General features: G+C 57.4%; 4 protein-coding genes across 4 annotated transcripts; 1 reads left to right on the top strand and 3 right to left on the bottom strand.

Moving 5' to 3' along the window:
- Window positions 1-243: 243 nt before the first annotated feature.
- On the top strand, window positions 244-3,330 carry E0L32_011430 (uncharacterized protein; the record flags this gene model as incomplete). Its single annotated transcript, XM_031134158.1, has 1 exon — window positions 244-3,330. One exon carries the CDS (start codon window positions 244-246, stop codon window positions 3,328-3,330), a length of 3,087 nt encoding a protein of 1,028 aa, XP_031000589.1.
- An 871-nt stretch (window positions 3,331-4,201) lies between these two features.
- On the bottom strand, window positions 4,202-10,566 carry E0L32_011429 (uncharacterized protein; the record flags this gene model as incomplete). Its single annotated transcript, XM_031134157.1, has 5 exons — window positions 4,202-4,312; window positions 4,400-6,292; window positions 6,443-10,071; window positions 10,220-10,324; window positions 10,467-10,566. The coding sequence occupies 5 exons, from the start codon at window positions 10,564-10,566 to the stop codon at window positions 4,202-4,204; spliced, it is 5,838 nt and encodes a 1,945-aa protein (XP_031000588.1).
- Window positions 10,567-11,913: 1,347 nt separating this feature from the next.
- On the bottom strand, window positions 11,914-13,792 carry E0L32_011428 (uncharacterized protein; the record flags this gene model as incomplete). Its single annotated transcript, XM_031134156.1, has 4 exons — window positions 11,914-13,232; window positions 13,289-13,524; window positions 13,580-13,649; window positions 13,720-13,792. The coding sequence occupies 4 exons, from the start codon at window positions 13,790-13,792 to the stop codon at window positions 11,914-11,916; spliced, it is 1,698 nt and encodes a 565-aa protein (XP_031000587.1).
- Window positions 13,793-14,894: 1,102 nt separating this feature from the next.
- E0L32_011427 (uncharacterized protein) lies at window positions 14,895-18,419 on the bottom strand (the record flags this gene model as incomplete). Its single annotated transcript, XM_031134155.1, has 3 exons — window positions 14,895-17,488; window positions 17,544-17,591; window positions 17,651-18,419. 3 exons carry the CDS (start codon window positions 18,417-18,419, stop codon window positions 14,895-14,897), a joined length of 3,411 nt encoding a protein of 1,136 aa, XP_031000586.1.
- Window positions 18,420-18,542: the final 123 nt, after the last annotated feature.

The following is an 18,542-nucleotide window of genomic DNA, read 5'->3' as shown; positions in this document are numbered from 1 at the left end:
TGCAAACAGTTGCATAATAAAAGCCTACCGCTGGACAAGCAACGCAACTAATCCTGCCTTCCCTTCTGCAGGAAACCAGGCGCTGGATTTGGTTTCCAGCCAAGAGACGATCTTGGGGCAGCAACGAAACCAGACTTGCCTCTTTCACCCAGCAAGAAGCCCATTGCCGGCAGCGATCACCGTCGTCCACTCGAGTCTACCTCTGCCAACAAGGCATCTCAACAGTCTCTATCCACTACCAAGATGGCGCGCTCCCGGAGCTCCTCCTTTTCGGAGGACGACCTTAAGATAATCGGTTCGCAAGCGATAAGCTCCCAGCTCGCGGACATGAGTCTCAATCAGACTCCCAGCCAGTCCCCCGCCCGACCATTGGGCCTCAACAGCGCCGCCATCGACCTGACGCACAGCCCTGCGACCAAGGCTCCGACATTTGGCCACCCCACTCTGATGCACTCGCAGATCAAGCAGCAGAAGAAGAAGGAGAGCAGCATGTTTTACCAGCCGAAGAACAGGCCTGAGCACCATAGAGCGGTACACAGGGTGGCAGGTCCACTGGCACCCAAGTACGAGGACAAGAAGCCTACCCCGCCTCAGCTGTATAGCTCCCTACCTTCGCTCGACGCTGCCCCGACATACACCCCGTCAGCCTACAACGACGTGCACTTCTATACAGACCCCGCAAAGGCGTCTGCGGATCTCAAGGCTCTGCTTGAAGGCGGCATGGAAGAGGAGGATGAAGACAAGGTAGCCCACGAAGGACTGGAAGATGGCGTGCTTGAGGGTGTCAAGGTCAAACTCTTGCCACATCAAGTCGAGGGCGTAGAGTGGATGAAAGGTCGTGAGCTTGGTCCTATCAAGAGGGGAAAACTGCCAAAAGGCGGCATTCTAGCCGATGATATGGGTCTGGGCAAGACTTTGCAGTCAATCTCTCTGATCATTAGCAACCCGAAGCCAAAGCACGACGAGAAAGGCTGGAAGAAGCATTTCGACCAGGTCGAGCGAGCTACCCTTGTGGTTGCGCCCCTTGCGCTGATTCGGCAGTGGGAGACCGAGATTAAGGAGAAGGTGTCTAACAGCCATCGACTCACGGTCTGTGTGCATCATGGCCCGAACCGAACCAAGAGGTTCCAAGACCTTGCGCGATATGACGTTGTCATCACCACATACCAGATTCTGGTATCCGAGCATGGCCAGTGCAAGGACTCAGTGATGGCTGGTTGCTTCGGTTTGCACTGGTACCGAGTGATTCTGGATGAGGCTCATAGCATCAAGAATCGCAACGCCAAAGCTACGAAGGCGTGCTGCGCGCTGCGGTCAGAATACCGCTGGTGCTTGACCGGTACGCCGATGCAGAACAACCTCGATGAGCTACAGAGCCTGGTCAATTTCCTGAGAATTACGCCCTATGATAACCTGTCGGAATGGAGAGCCCATATCGATGCGCCCATGAAGAGCGGCAAGGGCCACATCGCAATCCGGAGACTGCATAGTCTCTTGCGCTGCTTCATGAAGCGGCGTACGAAAGAAATCCTCAAGGAGGAGGGCGCCCTCAATCCAGGCGGCAAGAAGGCCCTCGAAGCCGCTGCCAAGAGTGGAGGCCCTGCTGCTCCAGCTCCTGCGTTCAAGGTGACGGAGCGCAAGGTCATTACCATGTCTGCCGAGTTCTCGCCTGCTGAGCGCCAGTTCTATGACCGGCTCGCGGAGCGTGCCGACAAGAGTCTCGAGAAGATGATGAAGGGCAAAGTCAACTATGCTAATGCTTTAGTCTTGCTGCTTCGACTACGGCAGGCATGCAACCACCCAAGACTGGTGGATGGCAAGCTGGAGAAGGACAAGGATGCGCTTTCCACCGACACTACTACGACTGTGCAGCCCAAGGCTGCAGATGACGACCTCGACGCGCTTGCCGATGCTTTTGGCGGCATGGGGATCCAGACGAAGCAATGCGATGTGTGCATGAGCGAGCTCTCCAAGGACGCTGCCGCCGACGGCAGGGCCATCTGTGATGCGTGTGCTGAGGACCGCGCCCAATTCGACCAGGATAGTCCTGAGCGGAAGCGGTCAAAGAAGAAGAAGGTCAAGAAGGTCGTGCAAGAGGAAGTCAAGGTGGAGGTCAAGAAGAGGAAACCGAGGAACCGGCGTGCCATTATTGACAGCGACGATGAAGAGGAAGCTGGGAGCTGGCTGGTCCCGGAGGATGAGCAAGGATCTCTCCACCTAGGCAAGGCTGGTGGCGAGGAGGACGAGAATGCGGAAGGTGGGGGCGACTGGATCAACTCGGACGACTCGATACATCGTTCCGAGGACGAAGACGATGGTAGCCGCCTGTCCAGCTTCGTCGTGGATGACGAGGGTGGCGCAGATAAGAGCAAGGCCGATGCCACTGCTGATGACGATACGTTCCTTTCCATCGCAAAGGTTCACTCTCAAGTTGTCGAAGAGAAGAAGCGCTCGCAGGCCTCTGCATCTGACACGGGCTCGGAGACGGAGTACGAGTCAGCAGACGAGGACACGGGCGTATCGGAATCGGATATCGATTCCGATGACACCGGCCGATTCCTCCATAATAAGCCAGGCCGCCTGACATCGCGCGTCAAGGGAGGCTCCTCGGCATCAAAGCACACCATGCAGTCTGCCAAGATCCGCCAGCTCGTAGAGATCCTGCACAAGGAGGTCCACGAGCACAAGTTTATCGTCTTCTCTCAGTTCACCTCGATGCTGGACCTCGTCGAGCCCTTCTTCCGCAAGGAAGGGTTCAAGTTCACGCGCTACGACGGCGGCATGAAGAACGACGCGCGCGAGGAGAGCCTGCACCGCCTGCGCAACGATGCCGGCACGCGCATCCTGCTGTGCAGCCTCAAGTGCGGCTCGCTGGGCCTCAACCTGACGGCCGCCACGCGCGTCGTCATCCTCGAGCCCTTCTGGAACCCCTTTGTCGAGGAGCAGGCCATTGACCGCGTGCACCGCCTCACGCAGACGGTCGACGTGGTCGTCTACCGCCTGACGGTCGCGGGCACCGTCGAGGAGCGCATCCTCGAGCTGCAGGACAAGAAGAGGCTGCTGGCCGAGCAGGCCATCGAGGGCGGCATGCGCAAGAAGAACGCGCTTAAGCTCGGCCTCAACGAGATTCTGGATCTATTCAAGCACGACGGCGCCGCTGCCGGCGGCGGCGGCGGCAGCAGGATGGACTACTACACGGGCAACGTCGGCACGGACGGCACGGCGGCGGTGCAGGATGTGGGTGGTGTCATGAGCGGTATGCGCAGGGGAGGAGGCGTCGCGGTCGAGAAGCCCAAGGCCAGGGATCCTGTGTACGACCGGCGATGGTAAGATGCGGCGCAGGACGATACGACAATGGCACGCACGATGACGATGATGGATGGATGGATGGATGGTGTGGCGTTCAGGGCGTTTTCGGCCTAAAGGGATGGATGAGGGCGACGGAGTTTCTTCTTCGATAGACTTCCTTCCACCTGTGCCAAAGGGGCATGCATGGATTGTGTCAACTTGTGGTGTTAGATTCACTTGTAGAAGGATAAAAACGATTCTGGTATTCGAGGAGATTTCGACGATAACCCATCGTGTATTACAAATGTGCCAAAGATTTCCAATATCACGCACAGTGAAGGCGGCGGGGACAGATGGAGAATGTATAAAGACATTTTTATGTCTTTTTATTTTGGCAAAAAAAAGGGGGGAAACTATCTAAGGGTCCAAATTCTCATGAGCTTCATGAGCATCGGATGTTGTTGTGTTTGCGCGCGCGCGTGTTGGGGTGTTACATATCTATCTACTACACTTCGAAGAGGTTTTCTTCATCCCTCTCTCCCTCTGCAGACGGTGGTTCTTGGTGTTGCTATCCCCCCCCCTTTCTTCCCATCTTTTTTTATGCTCTCTCCACAGGATTCTCTCCCCTCCAAAAAGGAATAACGTCCCCGAACCATGTTGCTATGCGGAAGGAGACCAAACCGAAGAAAACTCGTGCAATTATGTTATGTCGATCAATGCTACGTTCCTCTCCCCCATTTTCCACCTCTCTCCTGTTCCATCGCTCTGCTTCGCTCCCATCACGCCCCCATCACGCTACCGGGAAGAGTTGGTCAAAAGAAAATTGGGTGCCGGAAAAAAAAGGCGCTGATGGGAAATGCAAAGCCACATTCTCTTCCTTTTCTTGTTCTCAATCGTGAAATTCCATCTCATCTTACCCTCGCGCACTCATAACCTCGCGGTAGTACGCCGAGGCGAGGTCGTTCGAGTACCTCAGGTGCCGGTCCTCCGTGAGCGGCAGGCGCGAGATCTTGGACAGATCCATCTGCAATAACAAACACTTTTAGTTAGCCAAATTTCATCCCCCAACGTTAATGGACAATGATATCCTGTGTGTAGGCACACAACTTACCCGTCCCTTGCCAGCCAACTCGATAGCCTCGCCGGCAACCACGTCCGCCATCTCGGTGATGGCCGCCACCTCGGTCGTGTCCGACTCGCCGCACGCCTCGTACATGGCAGGCAGGCTCGCCATGAGCGCCTCGACGAGCCGCGGCGCCGACGAAGCCGAAGCCCTGCTGCTCTGCCCGCCGCCGATGCTGCCGCCCGCGGCGGCCCGCTCCGCCAGCAGCTCGAAGAAGTGGCCGTAGACCTCGCCGCCGAGCGCCCAGTCGGGGATGGCCTGGCGGTGCGGCTGGAAGCGCACGAGCATGGCCACGGCGTCGGTGTAGTCGCGCGCCACGACGGCCCGCGGCGCAAGCTCCCGGGCAAAGATCTTGTGCGCGTCGGCAAAGGCCCGCGCCTTGAGCAGGCACCGCGCCTCGAGCGCGGGGCGGTCCTGCCGGCTGCGCCAGTGCAGCGCGGCGGCCTGCCAGAACCAGGCCGGGGGGATCTTCATGTCCTCGACGATGCGGTCGTGGTAGTTGTGCTCGCGCGACTCGCGCGTGAAGAGGGCCGCCGCGTTGCGGTTGAGGACGTCCTGCACAGCCTTGGCGCGCGCGGCTGGGTCGCTGAGGTGCAGGAGGACCCAGATGGCGGCGACCCAGCTGCCCTCCTTCTGGTAGTATAAGACCTCGGTCGCGAAGGAAACAGTGAGCGCGTCGGCCTTCGCCTCCGCCTTGTCGCCAAAGAGGTGCTTGTTCTTGGCGCCCAGTGCCTGGCTCAGCTGCCAGCAGAGGCGGTAGTTGAAGGGCGCGAGCTGTGAGTTCTCCGGCTGGAGGATGTCCTCAAGCTTAGCGCGGCCGGCGAAAACCTTGAGCAGGCCCCACAGGAGATCCTCTCGGCGGTTAAGGTTGTTGTCCTCGTAACCAGCCTGCAGACCCTGCTCAACATACCAGGGCTGAGGAGCGGGCACGCTCCCATGTTCCACATCATCCAGGAACTTATCCACTGCAATGGTGATGTCGTCCTCGGAGGAGATGCCATACCACAGACGCAGACCAAAGGCCTGCTTCCAGTTCAAGCCAAACCGCTCTGCAATGTTCTCGGTGTCCAGGCGGTTCTCGACTCCGACACCCTTCTTGCCCTTGCATTCCGTAACACTGCCACCCAGAAGCGAGTAGATGGCCCGGATGGCCAAGCTAAACTCGGAGAGGACATCGCCATCGTGCCACTCCTCCATCTGCTCCTTCATGTCCTTTTGAACCGCATCGCTGGTGCCAATGAGCGCTACAAGGGTGGCGAGCTTCAGATCTTTGCCGTCGCTCAGTTGCTTGCAGGCCTCGGCCACCTTGTTGGCAGACAGGTATGCGATAGCTTTCTCCTCGGCCGTGAAGGCGCGGTCTAGGTTCTTGGCGAACGCATCTTGCACGACGCCTCTCCAGAACTTGGCCAGGTTGACCTTGCGGATGCGCTTCTCCTCCACGGCGCTGACAGCACGGTCGACGGGGTCGAATAGGACACTCGCCAACTCCCACACCGATCGCTCGTAGGAGTCGATGTTTCGCGAGATCGAGTCGAGGCGATCCGACTGCTTGCGCTTCGCAGCGGAACTGAAAGTTGAAAAGGCCTTGAGATTAGGAACGCGCTGAGTCGAGACGGTGGGGACGCCGTTGACGACATGAATGTCCACCAAATCCCGATGGTCGGCAATACCCTCGAGGGGGTTCTCAATAGGGAAGTCACCGGTGAATGCAGAGCTCTTGACGACACCGACACCGTCGGAAAAGCCGTTCAACTTGTTGTTTCGAACCAGGAAGGCCCCATCAGGAGCCCAAGAAGGCTTAAAGGAGTCGTGGAAAGATCGATCCTTGGGGTCCATGTCTGCTTCGTTCTCGGGTTGTTTTGACTGTCGCTTGTAGGGCCACTGTAGACTGAGTTAGTGACGGCATGGAACGGTAGAGATGAACAGAAATCACATTGCAAAACAGGGAAGGCGGCTCAAAGCAGAACAATGGCTCTGAATTTTGCTGCCTTTGTGGCAAACAGCGGTAAAAGAACAAATTTAAGAACCGACCTTCATGAAGCCCGTTGCGGGCGTAATGGTCTGTGTGGGCTGGACAGGCGCCTGGGCCTTCTCAAAGAGCGAGTTCATCAGGTCGATGCTCGTCGCAAAGCCCCTGCCGTCCGAGACCAGGCGGTTTCTAACTACAGGTGCCTTCTCCTGTACACCTGGCCCATGAAGCTCAACATCGTTCAGGGCCCTGAGCGCAGCCCGGTCACGTTTCTGAGGACTGACAGTCCTACGTAGCATGTCCATCCAGTCATCACCGCCAGCGACCTGGAGCTTGAGGGGTGTAGCAGACTCTTTGATCGCCCGCATCCTCGCTCGCACGATGCCGGCGGGCGTGTCGGGAACCATAGTCGAGCCTAGTTGTGGCGACGTTGCTTGGGGCTCCGCGGGATGATGGGGCTGGAAAGTCGAGATCGCCATATCCTCGTTCTCCAAGGCCACATCACCGTGATCCATCTCCTCGTCGTCTGCAATCACAGGCACGACGGAGCGAGCGGATACGTATTCCGCGGAGCCACTAGATAAAAAAGACTGCTTCTGGGGCACAATCTCATCATCCGACATAGCTTCATCATCGAAAGCTCCGGGAACGGCCCTACGGTTCCTACGAAATTCGAACGTGTCATCATCGTCGACCTCCGGGGGCGCCACAAAGGTCTGCACCGGCTGGTGAGGAGGGAGAACGGGCAGATCCTCTCGCTCTTGGGTGTCGGCCTGCGGCTCGGTCTCCTCCTCGTCCTCGTCATAGTCCAGGCCGTAGGTAGTGAAGTGCTCCACAGTAAAAGTCCAGACACCCGTGTCGGCGTCGTAGTTGATGAAGGTGGTGTTATCAATCTTCTTCAGGCGCTCTACATGTTTCGCAACCCGCGGGCCGGACTTCTCATGAACGCGACCACGCGGCCACGAATGCTCGAGCGAGATCTCAGAAGGAACATTCAGACCCTTGCCCATAGGGGGTTTCTTGGCGGCGACAGGATAGACGGTCGCAGAGCGAGTCTCCAGCAGGACGATTCCACCGGGGATGTCCTCGATATTGATGTTGCTCAGATCGACGGGGACCTTAAATCGGATCTGACCAATGCCCTTGCGACCGACAGTGAAGTCTGAGACTTGCTGGCGCTGCATGCGATTCATGGCGTTGATCTCCTCCATAGAAGGTCGCATCCAGTACTCGCCGTTGATCTTGGGGGGCTCAACTGACTTGGTGACGGTCGGGGAGCCTTCCTCGTGTACGATGGCCAGTTCGTTACCCTTGACCTGCTCCATTTCGGGGTTGGCATCGGAAGAGCTGGGCCGCGACCCGTTGGCATTGTTGCTGGTGCGCGTGGATGGCCGGATGAAACCCAAGTCCTGGGCAGATTCCTCAACGGCCTCTCCGCCCGCAACACCGTTCTCGATAGCGGGGACAGTGCTTGTATCGAAGCTGACACGCTTAGAGAGCTTGCGAGAGCCGTTGAGCAGCTCAGCAGGCTGCTTCTCTTTGTTGGGAGTGCTGAAGAGATCGCTGCGGATCTCACGGTTGATGACAAGTCGCTTGACGCTCCCAGTGCCGGTGTGGTACTTGGGTCCGGATGTAGAAGAGAAAGCGCCAGGAGCGAGGATGCTGTCTTCGGGATTGAAGCTGCGGCGGAGGCTGCTGGAAGAGATGCTCTTGCTCAGACCGCGGGTGCTGCCCATGAGGAGGCTCTGGCCGAACCCTCCGGGAGTGCTTGCTACGCTCGAAGGGCTGGTGGGGGTGCCAAAGTTGCTGTATGAAAACCCAAAGCCACGCTTCGAGGGAGTGACAAACTTGGAAGCCGAGCCCGGGTTAAGCTTGTAAAGAGGCAGAATGGAGCCGCGTCGGGGCGTCTTGGTGGTGCTACCGGACAAGGGAGTAGCCAGCGGACCAGGGTCGCGCACTTCGCCGGCGCCTAGACCTTGGAAAAGAGACGGTGTGCCGAAGGCAGAGACATCATTGATGCTAGTCGTCAACGACTGAGGAGTGTTCTGCGCGCCCTGAGAAGCACCGAACAAGGGGTTGGTGGCTTGGGGCTGCTGTTGCGTTGCGGTGTTACCGAAGAGGGACTGGGGTTGAGCGGTCTGGGCACCAAACAGACCACCTCCAGTCGACTGCGTAGATCCTCCAAACAACGAGGGCTTGGCTTGGCTTGCGCCAAAGAGACCGCCGGGCTGAGCGGCGGGTTGTTGTTGGGTCTGGGCGGCGCCACCAAGACCGCCGAAGAGACCTCCACCAGTTGCTCCTGTCTGGGTGGCTGTGGCACTACCAAACAAACCACCGCCTGTCGATCCTGCCGGCTTGTTACCAAACAGGCCGCCTGAAGGCTGAGCAGTCTGGCCACCACCAAACGCTGACTGTGCCTGATTCGCGTTACCAAAGAGGCCACCGCCGGTGTTGGTGTTTCCCGTGTTTCCGAAGAGTCCACCTGGTTTCTGCTGTTGTGCGTTACCAAAGAGACCTCCACCTTGCTGCTGCTGCTGCTGCTGCTGCTGCTGTTGTTGCCCCTGTCCACCAAAGCCACCACCAAAGCCGCTGCCGGTACCCGCCTGGGTTGAGCCGCCAAAGAGGCCGCTGCCCGTGGTCTGACTGCCTCCACCGCCGAAAATACCGCCTCCGGTACCGGTGGCGGTGCCAGTGGTGCTTCCGAAGCCACCGGTCGTGCCCGCACCGCCAAAGCCAGTTTGCGCGCCTCCTGTACCAAAGTTGAAAGATGAAGAAGGTTTGGCCTGTGTGGTACCAGATCCAAAGAGGCCGCTGCCAGTGGTGGCGGCGGTATTAGCGCCAGATCCGAATGCGTTGCCGGCGGACGTGCTACCAAAAGTGGATGCCGATCCAAAAAGGCCGCCGGTCTGTTGAGGCTGTGATGTAGACCCAAAGAGGCCGGTTGCAGGCTTGTTCTGCTGGCCAAAAAGACCACCGGAGGTGCCTGAGCCAAAGCCGCTGCCGGTTGTGGCTGCCTGACCGAAACCTGTCGAGGCAGGCTGGGTACTACCGAACAGACCGCCGCCGCCAGTAGTACCGGTGTTGGTGCTGCCGAACCCGGAACCCGTGCTTCCAAATCCGCCGCTACCAAATCCGGAGCTCACACCAAAAGCTCCAGTCGAGCCGCTCGCATTGCCATGTCGTCGGCCCTGGTTGTAGTCGGCAAGCCGCAGCTCTTCGGCAGACCACTTCTTGTACGGCTCCATGAAGAGGATATTCTGGAAGGAGTTGGATTGGCTGGGGTTGTTTGCCTCCTTCTCAACGGTCGGCTGGAACTGCACCTGAGCTGTGCCTGGGGGTTCTCCAACATTGGTGCCGATACCAGGGTTGCTTGTAGCTCCGAATCCTGTGCTTCCGCTGCCAAAGCCACCAGTTGCGCCGCCGCCGAACAGTGATGAACCGGTCGTGCCGGTCGTGCCAGCGCCAAAGGTGGTGGCGGGCTTGTTTCCTCCAAACATCGACGAGCCGCCGCCGCCGCCGAAAGGGGTGGATGACGACGCGGTGTTCGAGCCGAAGCCACCGCTGCCGAATCCCGTTCCGCCAGCAGTAGCCGTCGTCGAAGATCCAAAGAGACCACCGCCGGCTGTCGTGGTCGTGCTACCAAAGGCGGGCTTGGCGCCAAAACCGCCACCAGTGCCTGAGCCGAAACCGCCTAGAACAAAGACTCTTGTTAGTAACGCGTTTGCTGTGCACCATCACTAAAAAGTTGACAGGTAAAGCAAAAAGCTCATTGCATCGTTCTGATCGATAGGCGAGGAAGGAAGGAAGTCTCGGGTATAGAACGAGGAAGTAAAGCGTACCGCTTGTGGTGCCGAAACCGCCGCCAGTCGAGGAGGAACCGAAGAGACCTCCTCCCGAGCTCTGGGCCGGGGTGCTGCCGAAGCCACCGCTCGTCGAGCCAAAGGCTGATGGCACGGAATCACGACGTTAGCTCGGTGTGTCCCGATGGTGATGGGGTCCGAGACGGATCTCGACGCAGAAAAAGCGGAAAGCAGGACGGGACGCGCAGGATGCAGGGAGCAAAATGACAGTACACACAAAACTTACCTCCGCTAGTCGAGGGTTGGGAGCCAAAGCCACCAAATCCACCCGAGGATTGTTGATTCTGCTGGCCGAAGCCAGAGAAACCGCCGCCGCCAAAAGACATCTTGTTTCTGCTATCGAGAGCTTGATGTCAAGATGGTTTGGGTTGACAGTCGCAGGTCGCGAGGGCAAGGTGTCGCGCGCCCGACGCGTTGGGAACGGTCGAAGCCTGTGGCCTTTGTTTCGATAATCAAAGACGACGCACCGATATTTGCCGACCTAGGGAATGATGCTCGTACGGAGATACAGTCGACTGCGCGCGTGCTATAGCGGCGGGCGGTCGAGAGAGCTCCGTTTGGGGGTGTGGGTTGTTTGGGTCGAGGGGATGAAAGGTATTTTTTAAATGAGGCTGGTTGACATTTGCAGCCAGCTAAGGTAAAATCCTGGTGGAGACAGCCTTGGAAGCCTCCGTCTTGCAAAGCCAAGACCTCGAGCCTACGTGAGGCAGGAGTGAGGAAAATAAAAAGGTATTGGGGAATGGAAACGAATGAAAGCGGTAAAGGAGACAAAGAAGAGACCCCTCCTCGAAGACAGAGGACAAAGCCGCAAATGGAGCTGGAGTTGTTCTCGCACTAGGTAGGCAGCTGGAGCTCTCTGATGTATGAGTGCCCCCCTGCCAGTGACCAGAGAAGATGTGGTGACGGAGTTCGAGGTTGAGTGGGCTAGGGAATAAGGTAGTGAAGTCGGGTAGTGAAGTAGGAAAATGGTGGGCGGGCCTGAGCTCTGTCGCAGAGTGGGGCCCGTATTTGAGGACCAGCTGTCCCTACCAAAACACCTCAGGCAGCAGACCACTCACCTGCCTAATGCCAATTCCCTCGCCTGATTGGCCAGGCTGCCCAGACCTGCCAGTAAAGAGGCAGCGACCGTGAATGCCTTCAATCCTATTCCACTTTGTGAAACACTCTTTGTTCATCATCAGGTCATATGGTCACTAATTTCGACGAAAACAAGGGCTGTACTGTGGCTGTGCGCATTTGATTGCAAATCATCGATTCTCTGTGACCTATCTCACCCACCACACATCCTCCAAGTCATATATCTCCTCCTGCGCTTCGTGCATGTATAGATGGATATGTAGATACAGATACACGCTCTCGACATAATCTTGAAAAATTCCAATGTCGTTGCCGTCATCCACTGCCAAAAAAAAACACTGTATTGGTGTATAAAAAAAAAGGAGAAGCGGCTATCTCATCTGGTGTAAAGGTGCAGGACGATAGCACCGAAAGAAGCTTTTTCTCGTACCTCCCGCTACCCTGCAGAAAATCAAAAAGAACAAGGCAGCAACGTCACATGCAATGTGTAGTAAGAAGAGACAGTAGGGAGCGCATGGCACTATGACGAGAGATGTAGTGCGGAATCAAAGAGGTCCACCATGGCCCAAGAGACATATCGTCAACACCGACCCCCGCTAGAACTGAATCAGATCTCCCTGGCCTCCCTGCTGCTGTTGCTGCTGTGGCCGACCCGCGAATGGGTTGTTGGTGCCCTGACCGCCAAATCCATTCATGTTAGCAGGGCCAGTAGCCGCCGGCATCTGCTGGCCATAAGAGATGTTGGGCATGCCGGTAAACTGCTGGCGCAGGAAGGGGTTGCTCCCCGTCGCGTCGGCCGTCAGCCTGCTGACACCAGAGCCAGCACTGTTGACAAAGGTGCCGGGCGCGGTGTGCTGGGCCGGGATACGCAGCTGTCCAGTATTTCCAAAGGTGTCTTGACCTTCGCCGCTGGACAGCAGCGCGTTGAGCTTCGCCTCGTGCTCGCTCACGTTGCTGTTCTGCATGGATGGAGGAGGAGGAGTGAACGAGGTCGGCTGCGGCTGATTGAAGCTGCTGAGGGTCTTCTGTTCCGGGAGGCTGCTGAGCGCCGGCATCGATGGCGCCTTGAAGGTCTGCGGGCGCGCCATGTTGGAAGCAAACGGATTGTTGGAGCCGGTCTTCATGGGCTGCATGCCCGAGGGCGACTGGGTGTTGTTGGTGGCCCAGGGGTTGTTGCTTCCGGGCTGCGGGTTGGGATCTTGCGGCGACTGTACTGGTGTCTGCTGGGCATAGGGATTGTAGCCTGTCGGCTGCGGCTGGAAGGACTGCATGCTTTGCATGCCCTGCATGTTCTGCATGTTCTGCTGGCCATAAGGATCATAGCCCGTCGGTTGCATGCCAAATCCGTTCGCACCGTTGGGATAGCCGGTAGGCTGGGTCTGGAAGCCCGTGTACGCATTGGGCATGTATCCCGTGGGCTGCGTCTGCATCTGGTTCTGCTCGATCGGGTTGGCAAAGAAGTCAACCGCACTTCCCTGCTGATAGCCCTGGTTGAAGCCGGTGTACTGTGGCTGGCTCTGGGTGGTTTGGACCGGCGAGTCGTCAAAGAGCGAGGCCGCATTGGTCTGCTCCAGCTCTCTGCGTCGGTTGTCCTCCTCTTCCTTGCTCAGCTGGATCGCCTTGGCAAGATCGTCGTCCTCCTCGTTGGCGCCGCTGCGGCTCTCGCGTTTTCGGCGATCCTCCTCTTCCTGGAACTTGCTGGCCTCGATAGCAAGCTTGTACTCGGCATCCTCCTCGTCGCTGTATTGGCGCCGTGGTTCGCGCCGTCTCGGTTGCGACGACTCGGCATGTGGCGGAGGTCCGTATTCATCGAGCCCCGTCACCCTAGACTTCCACGACTTCCTGTCGCTCCGCTCGGCCCGCAGTCGCTCGTCGTCGAGAACCAGTGACGTAAGCTCCTTCGCAGCGACACGCACTACAATCTGGTCAGCTTGGTCGTGTTGGGTCACGGATGTGCCGGCATGCGCCTACCGTTCTGCCCTACATCTCTTCCTTCCTCGTCGATGTACTGGAACTCTCGGAGCGTCTTGATGATGTATATGTTCTGCTTTCCCCACGTGACGACCAGCTCGGAGCCCTCGTGCAGGCAGTAGTCTAGCACCTTGAGCGCCTTGAGGACGTGCCTCCAATTCTTTCCCTTATCGTTAAGTCGCTTGTCAATCATGTCCATAATCTCGTAGAACTCGGTCGACCTGTCAGGTTCGGGCCTCGAGGGTTAGCGACGATTGCGCGATCCGTCATCAGCGGCATAGAGCGACGTACGAGTTAAAGGTCAGCTGAGCGATCTCGGCCATCTGGGTGCCGGTCGGGCCCCAGGGGTCGTTGCTGGTCGCTGCACGGATCAAACGTCAGTATATCAAACTATCGCGGGCTCCAAGGCGATTGGGTGGGTTTGTACGGACCATCGCGGACCTTGACCTGGACGCTGGAGTAGCCTTTGGTGACATTTTTTACACTCCTGATGACCTTGGACATATTGGCGGCTGTCGGGGTGTTTGTGACGTGGTGGAATGGATAACGGGAGGATCACTCAGTTGGTGGCCGACCAGCGAAGATCCAGGCGCAAGGAAGAGCAGCAAGGCAGCTGGGTTGCCCGATGAGGTCGCGCAGGGTGCGGTGGCCTTGGTAGCGAGTGTCTTCTGGCAGCGCAGATACTTGTCGCATGCACCGGAATGGCAACCAGATATGAGCTTGTGAGTCGCGAGGTTGGGAGAGAGAGCGAGAGAGAGGGGCGAAGCTCGGCCACTAGCCTTGGCCAGAGCCAGTCAGTCTCTGTTTAAGCGGGACCCGGGGCTGCCCAGGATCCGGAAACGCAGGATGACGAAGGTTGGTGCTGGGCCTTTGGAGAAAAGCCTCAAAACACTCTCTCTGTAGCCTGGAGCGCTGATGGCAGTCAGTTTGGTTAGGGTGGACAGTTGGGAATGTCTTTGGGAGAGTCGAAGGGTCTGCAGGTGTATGAAACAGAAGAGGTCAAGTTTACCTCTAGTCAAATCCACCACTTTTCTTCGACACTGGCGCCGTGTTGCATGACTTGTGGACGATCCCTATGCTTTTGGGTGCCGATTCGATTGGGAGGGTGTCCACTTATGACGAATCCCGCATTCGCAGCGCTAAGAGGCGCCACGCACGACCACACCCGGCGAACCCAGGCAGAGTCGGCACTATGAACTGAACTCTTCTGGAAGCGTCGGGTGGTAGGTAAGGTACCTATGTAGGTAGGTATATTTTAGTATTTTACTATTAGCCTCGTATCACACACACCAGAGGTACATGCAGCAACGGGCGGTCTGGTGTCGTGTCTTGGTTCCTGAGAAGCCGCGTGTAGCCTTGCCACAAGCCACTCAACATGCACAGTCAGCCGGCAACGAACGATATTGACGGGTTCAATCCTGTCAGCAAAATAGAGGCAGACATGCTGCAGAAGTTATTTCTAAGTAATCGCACAATAGGCTCGTGCTTAACCTCACGACCCCGATCTGGTGTTACATGGTTACTCGTGACAAAACTCATCGCTCCCTTGTCGGCGCCCTAGAAGATATCATGGCCTGAAACCCGTGCCCTGCCAAAAAGACGCTCTTCATTCGTCGTCGCCATCTCCATCCGCCATGACCACGTCTCCGCCCCCTTCAGCAGAATGGAGGCTTCCGTTCACAGCGTTCGCTGTGGTTATTGTCTGCACCTGGACCGTGTCTTCCGCCTGGTCCTCTCGCTCTGCCTTCTTCTCGTCCCTCTTGAGTTGAGCCTGTGCCTGTGCCTGTTTGCGACTCTCGAGCCAGCCCGGGGGCATGCCGGGACCGCTGTCAGCCCCGCCGTAGTCGCTCTTCTTGGTGCCCTTGGGCCAACGACCCGGGCCTCTGCCTGTCCCACCCGTTTTCCTCTTGGAGGAGCTCTTGGGCTTCGACGCCGAGGCACGCCGGGCCGAGCCACCGCCTATTGAACGTCGCGGGCGCGGTCGCGATGCACTCATAGTACGCACGACGGGTGTGGCAACCGAACCCAGCGTGGGCCGGGGCCTGTCGACCCTGCGAGCATTCAAAGGCGGGTAGACCACAAACCGGGTTGGCGGTATGGCTTTGTACGCACTCGTCCAGTCCTCGTCCTCTGCCTTTTTCGAAATGGCACTTGAATGCGATCGCTCGACCGAGCCTGCGCCGGCCGCGTTGTGGTTCTGCTCCTGCTCACCATCCGGCTTGGCTTGGCCCTCCCCGTTCACCAACCCGTTCGTATCTGCTGATGTTTCGTTGGGTTCAGTAGACTCCATGACGTTCGCATCAACATCCACTTCGGCCTTGACCACCTCGCCGGGGGCGGGTCCGTCTCCGTTCACCGCTTTGTGCGCTGCAGATGTCTCACCGTTCGTGGGCTTTGGCTCTTCCTCATCGCCCGCTGAGGCCATAGCTGTGAGGGCTGGTCCGAGCTCAAAGTTTGCAACGTTGTTGCGCCCCATCACGTATGGCGTCCAGGTGAGGGCGGCCGGGTTTAGCGTGACGTACTTCTTCGCTTCCCATTTTGCCACATATTCCTGGCAGTATGCCAAGTCGACCCGGAATGCATAGACGCCCGTCGGTGGATCTCGAACGAGACACCTCAGACCCTCAAGTGCCGAAATCACATCGTCCGGTGTCAGGCCTGTATCGTCGGAGATCTGCTTGATGCTCAGTCCCTTGGGCTCAAACCTGTCCTCGGGAACGTGCTTCAGCAGGTAGCGACTAAGAACCAGCCTCCAATAGTTTCTATACGAGACAAGACCCATGTCTGAGAGAGGCTTCTCGGGCGATCCCGTCTTCTGTTCCACTCGAGTGAGCAGGTAGGAAAAGTCGATGAGGAGGTTGCCATAGCCTTTTCGCTGATGGATGGGCAAAGTCAGGATACAGCTGACGTTGTTCTGGCTGCTTGCTCTCTTCTCTTTGGAGAAGTACCCGACAAAGTGGTAGCCGAGGTCATCGAACTCGCAAAGGACGTAGAAGAGGAAAGGCTCCACGTCGTAGTAGAGTGTCTTGGAGCCCAGAAAGAGCTTTGCCAAAAGACAAAGGTTCTGACAGTAGACTGGGTTTTTGCGGCCGTCGACTTCAAAGACCGACACAGAGCCATGCCGATATATTTCGTCTCCAGGAGGGTGCTTGGCGGGGCACTTGAGTTTGTGCCGCCATGCGACGTAGTCCGAGTTCATGTACTTGAGGCAGAACTCGCAGATGTAGAGAACCCGGTTTCTGCTATATTCTTCCGGGTACGGAGCTGCGTACCAAGTGTCGATCTCCCACCCGCCGAATTCGATGCACTCGATCTGGCTAGCTGGGCCAGATGCCTTTTTCGCTTTCTTGACCGGAAGCTCGTTCTCCTCTTGCATCCTGAGAAGCCGCTCCCGCCATTCTTCCTCAGCCTTTTGCTTCGCCTCGTCGAAGCGACGGCGATCTTCACTTGTGGGAAGTGTCTTGGACGTGTCCGCCTCTGCCTCTGTCAGAATACCGCCGTAGGGTTTGCCCTTGAGCTCGTCTGTATCTTTGTCAAAGAAAGAATAGAACGGTTGCGTGAAATTCGTTGAGACGAAGGGTGCCGTCAGGGGTACGCCAACGTGAACTGAACTTCGCGACGTGCCCGGCCGCGATGATCTTGAGGTGCTTGCTTTGTTGGCCGGCTTAAGAGCGCCCTTCGGCTTCTGCGAAGTGATCTTCTTAAGCTCCGCAGCGTTTAGTGTCGCCTTAACCACTAGACTGTTGCGGGTCTTCTTCGTGATCGAAGCAGAAGAGGGGGTGTTCGTAGCTTTCTGCCGTAGAGACCTCGACGACCGCGGTCGGGGCGTCTCCTCCCCATCGGTCTCCCCATCCACACTCATCTCATCGCCCGTGTCTTTCCTGCGTTTCCGCAAAGACATGACTTCCTCATCGACCTCCGCAGAGGAGGTCTTGCGTTTCCTAAGCACACGAGAACCGTCCATGGGATCTTCGTCAAGCACGAGCTGGTTGAAGACAGAGTGCGAATCCGGCTTTGGCTTTGGGGCCGGCAGAAGTTCTCGGCCAAGTCGTCCATTTGATATCCTACTACTTGGTGACGTATTTTCGTCACCTTCACCCTCTTGCTCCTCGCCTTCGGCATCCTCGCCCTCACCCTCTTCGAGCAGAGCATCTTCACGCTCGGCGTCGTAGCATTCTGGGCATTTCCATTTCTCGGGGCCTGGTGAAAATTAGCGTTGGATTATTAACCACGCGATTTGTGCACAAAGACATACCGTTTCTTTGATCAATGGCGTCATTCTCTCGGGCGCATTGCTGGTGTGCTATTGTGTTGTCAGTTAGACTTTCAATCTACCAATTAAAGAAAAGCTTGACCACGTACCATTTTCACCACACCCTTTACAGGCAAGAAAGGTTTCGAACTCTTCACTGGGGTCGTTCTCCTCGTCTTGTTTGCAGAACATGCAGACATTCGAATTGACATTCTCTTCTTCCTCGTCGTCTTCTTCATTTTCGGCGTTATCCTCCCAGGCTTCCTCCCCCTCTGATTCTTCGTCGCTGGCGCTTTGCGCATCTGCCTCAGAGCCTGCGCTGGCTTCACTACCTTCATCTTCGTCCTCCTCTTCCTCTTCTTCATCATCCTCGCCGGGTCTGATTTTGACAGCCCCGACTCCCTCATCGTCCTCGTCGCCTTCGGCATCCTGATCTGCATCATCCGGCGTTTCCAGGGCGTTGCCGTGTGATATGGCGGGTTGAACTGTCATGTCTTCTTCGTCTTCTTCTCCTTCGGCATCTTGTTCATACGCGCCATCATCATCTTCGCCCTCAGCATCCTCATCTTCGGCACCATCCTCGATTTCCATGTCTTGGCTTTCTTGGGCAGACCCGTTCTGAGATGATTCCTGGAGATTCGCTCCAGATCCCTCCTCTTCAAGGTCCTCGGACGCGCCCTCACCATCCATATCCTGGTCCTCGGGTCCGTCATCATCCCCGCGAACATTGATCTCCGTGCTTGACGCGACTGTGTCAGCCTTATCTGTGGCGGTCGATCCTGCAGCTCCATCCACCTCGAAATCGCCATCCTCCTCGGAGACCATGACGCTGTGTTGAAGCTCCTCCTCCATGAGCTGCGCGCTTGCCATCTCCGCCATGGGGCCCTCCTCGCGTGCGCACAGGACGCCTTGCGGTATAGTCCGTCTGGCCGGTCCTTCCTAGCTAGACTTTACGCTGGATGCGGAAGAAGATACACGGCTGATGCGCTTCCATTCATCCCA

This window comes from Thyridium curvatum (assembly GCF_004353045.1).
Source record: "Thyridium curvatum strain D216 chromosome Unknown NODE_106_length_115904_cov_88.197656, whole genome shotgun sequence".
Lineage (NCBI taxonomy): Eukaryota > Fungi > Ascomycota > Sordariomycetes > Thyridiales > Thyridiaceae > Thyridium > Thyridium curvatum.
The sequence above is the reverse complement of the archived record's forward strand: the minus strand, read 5'-3'. Positions and strand labels throughout refer to the sequence as shown.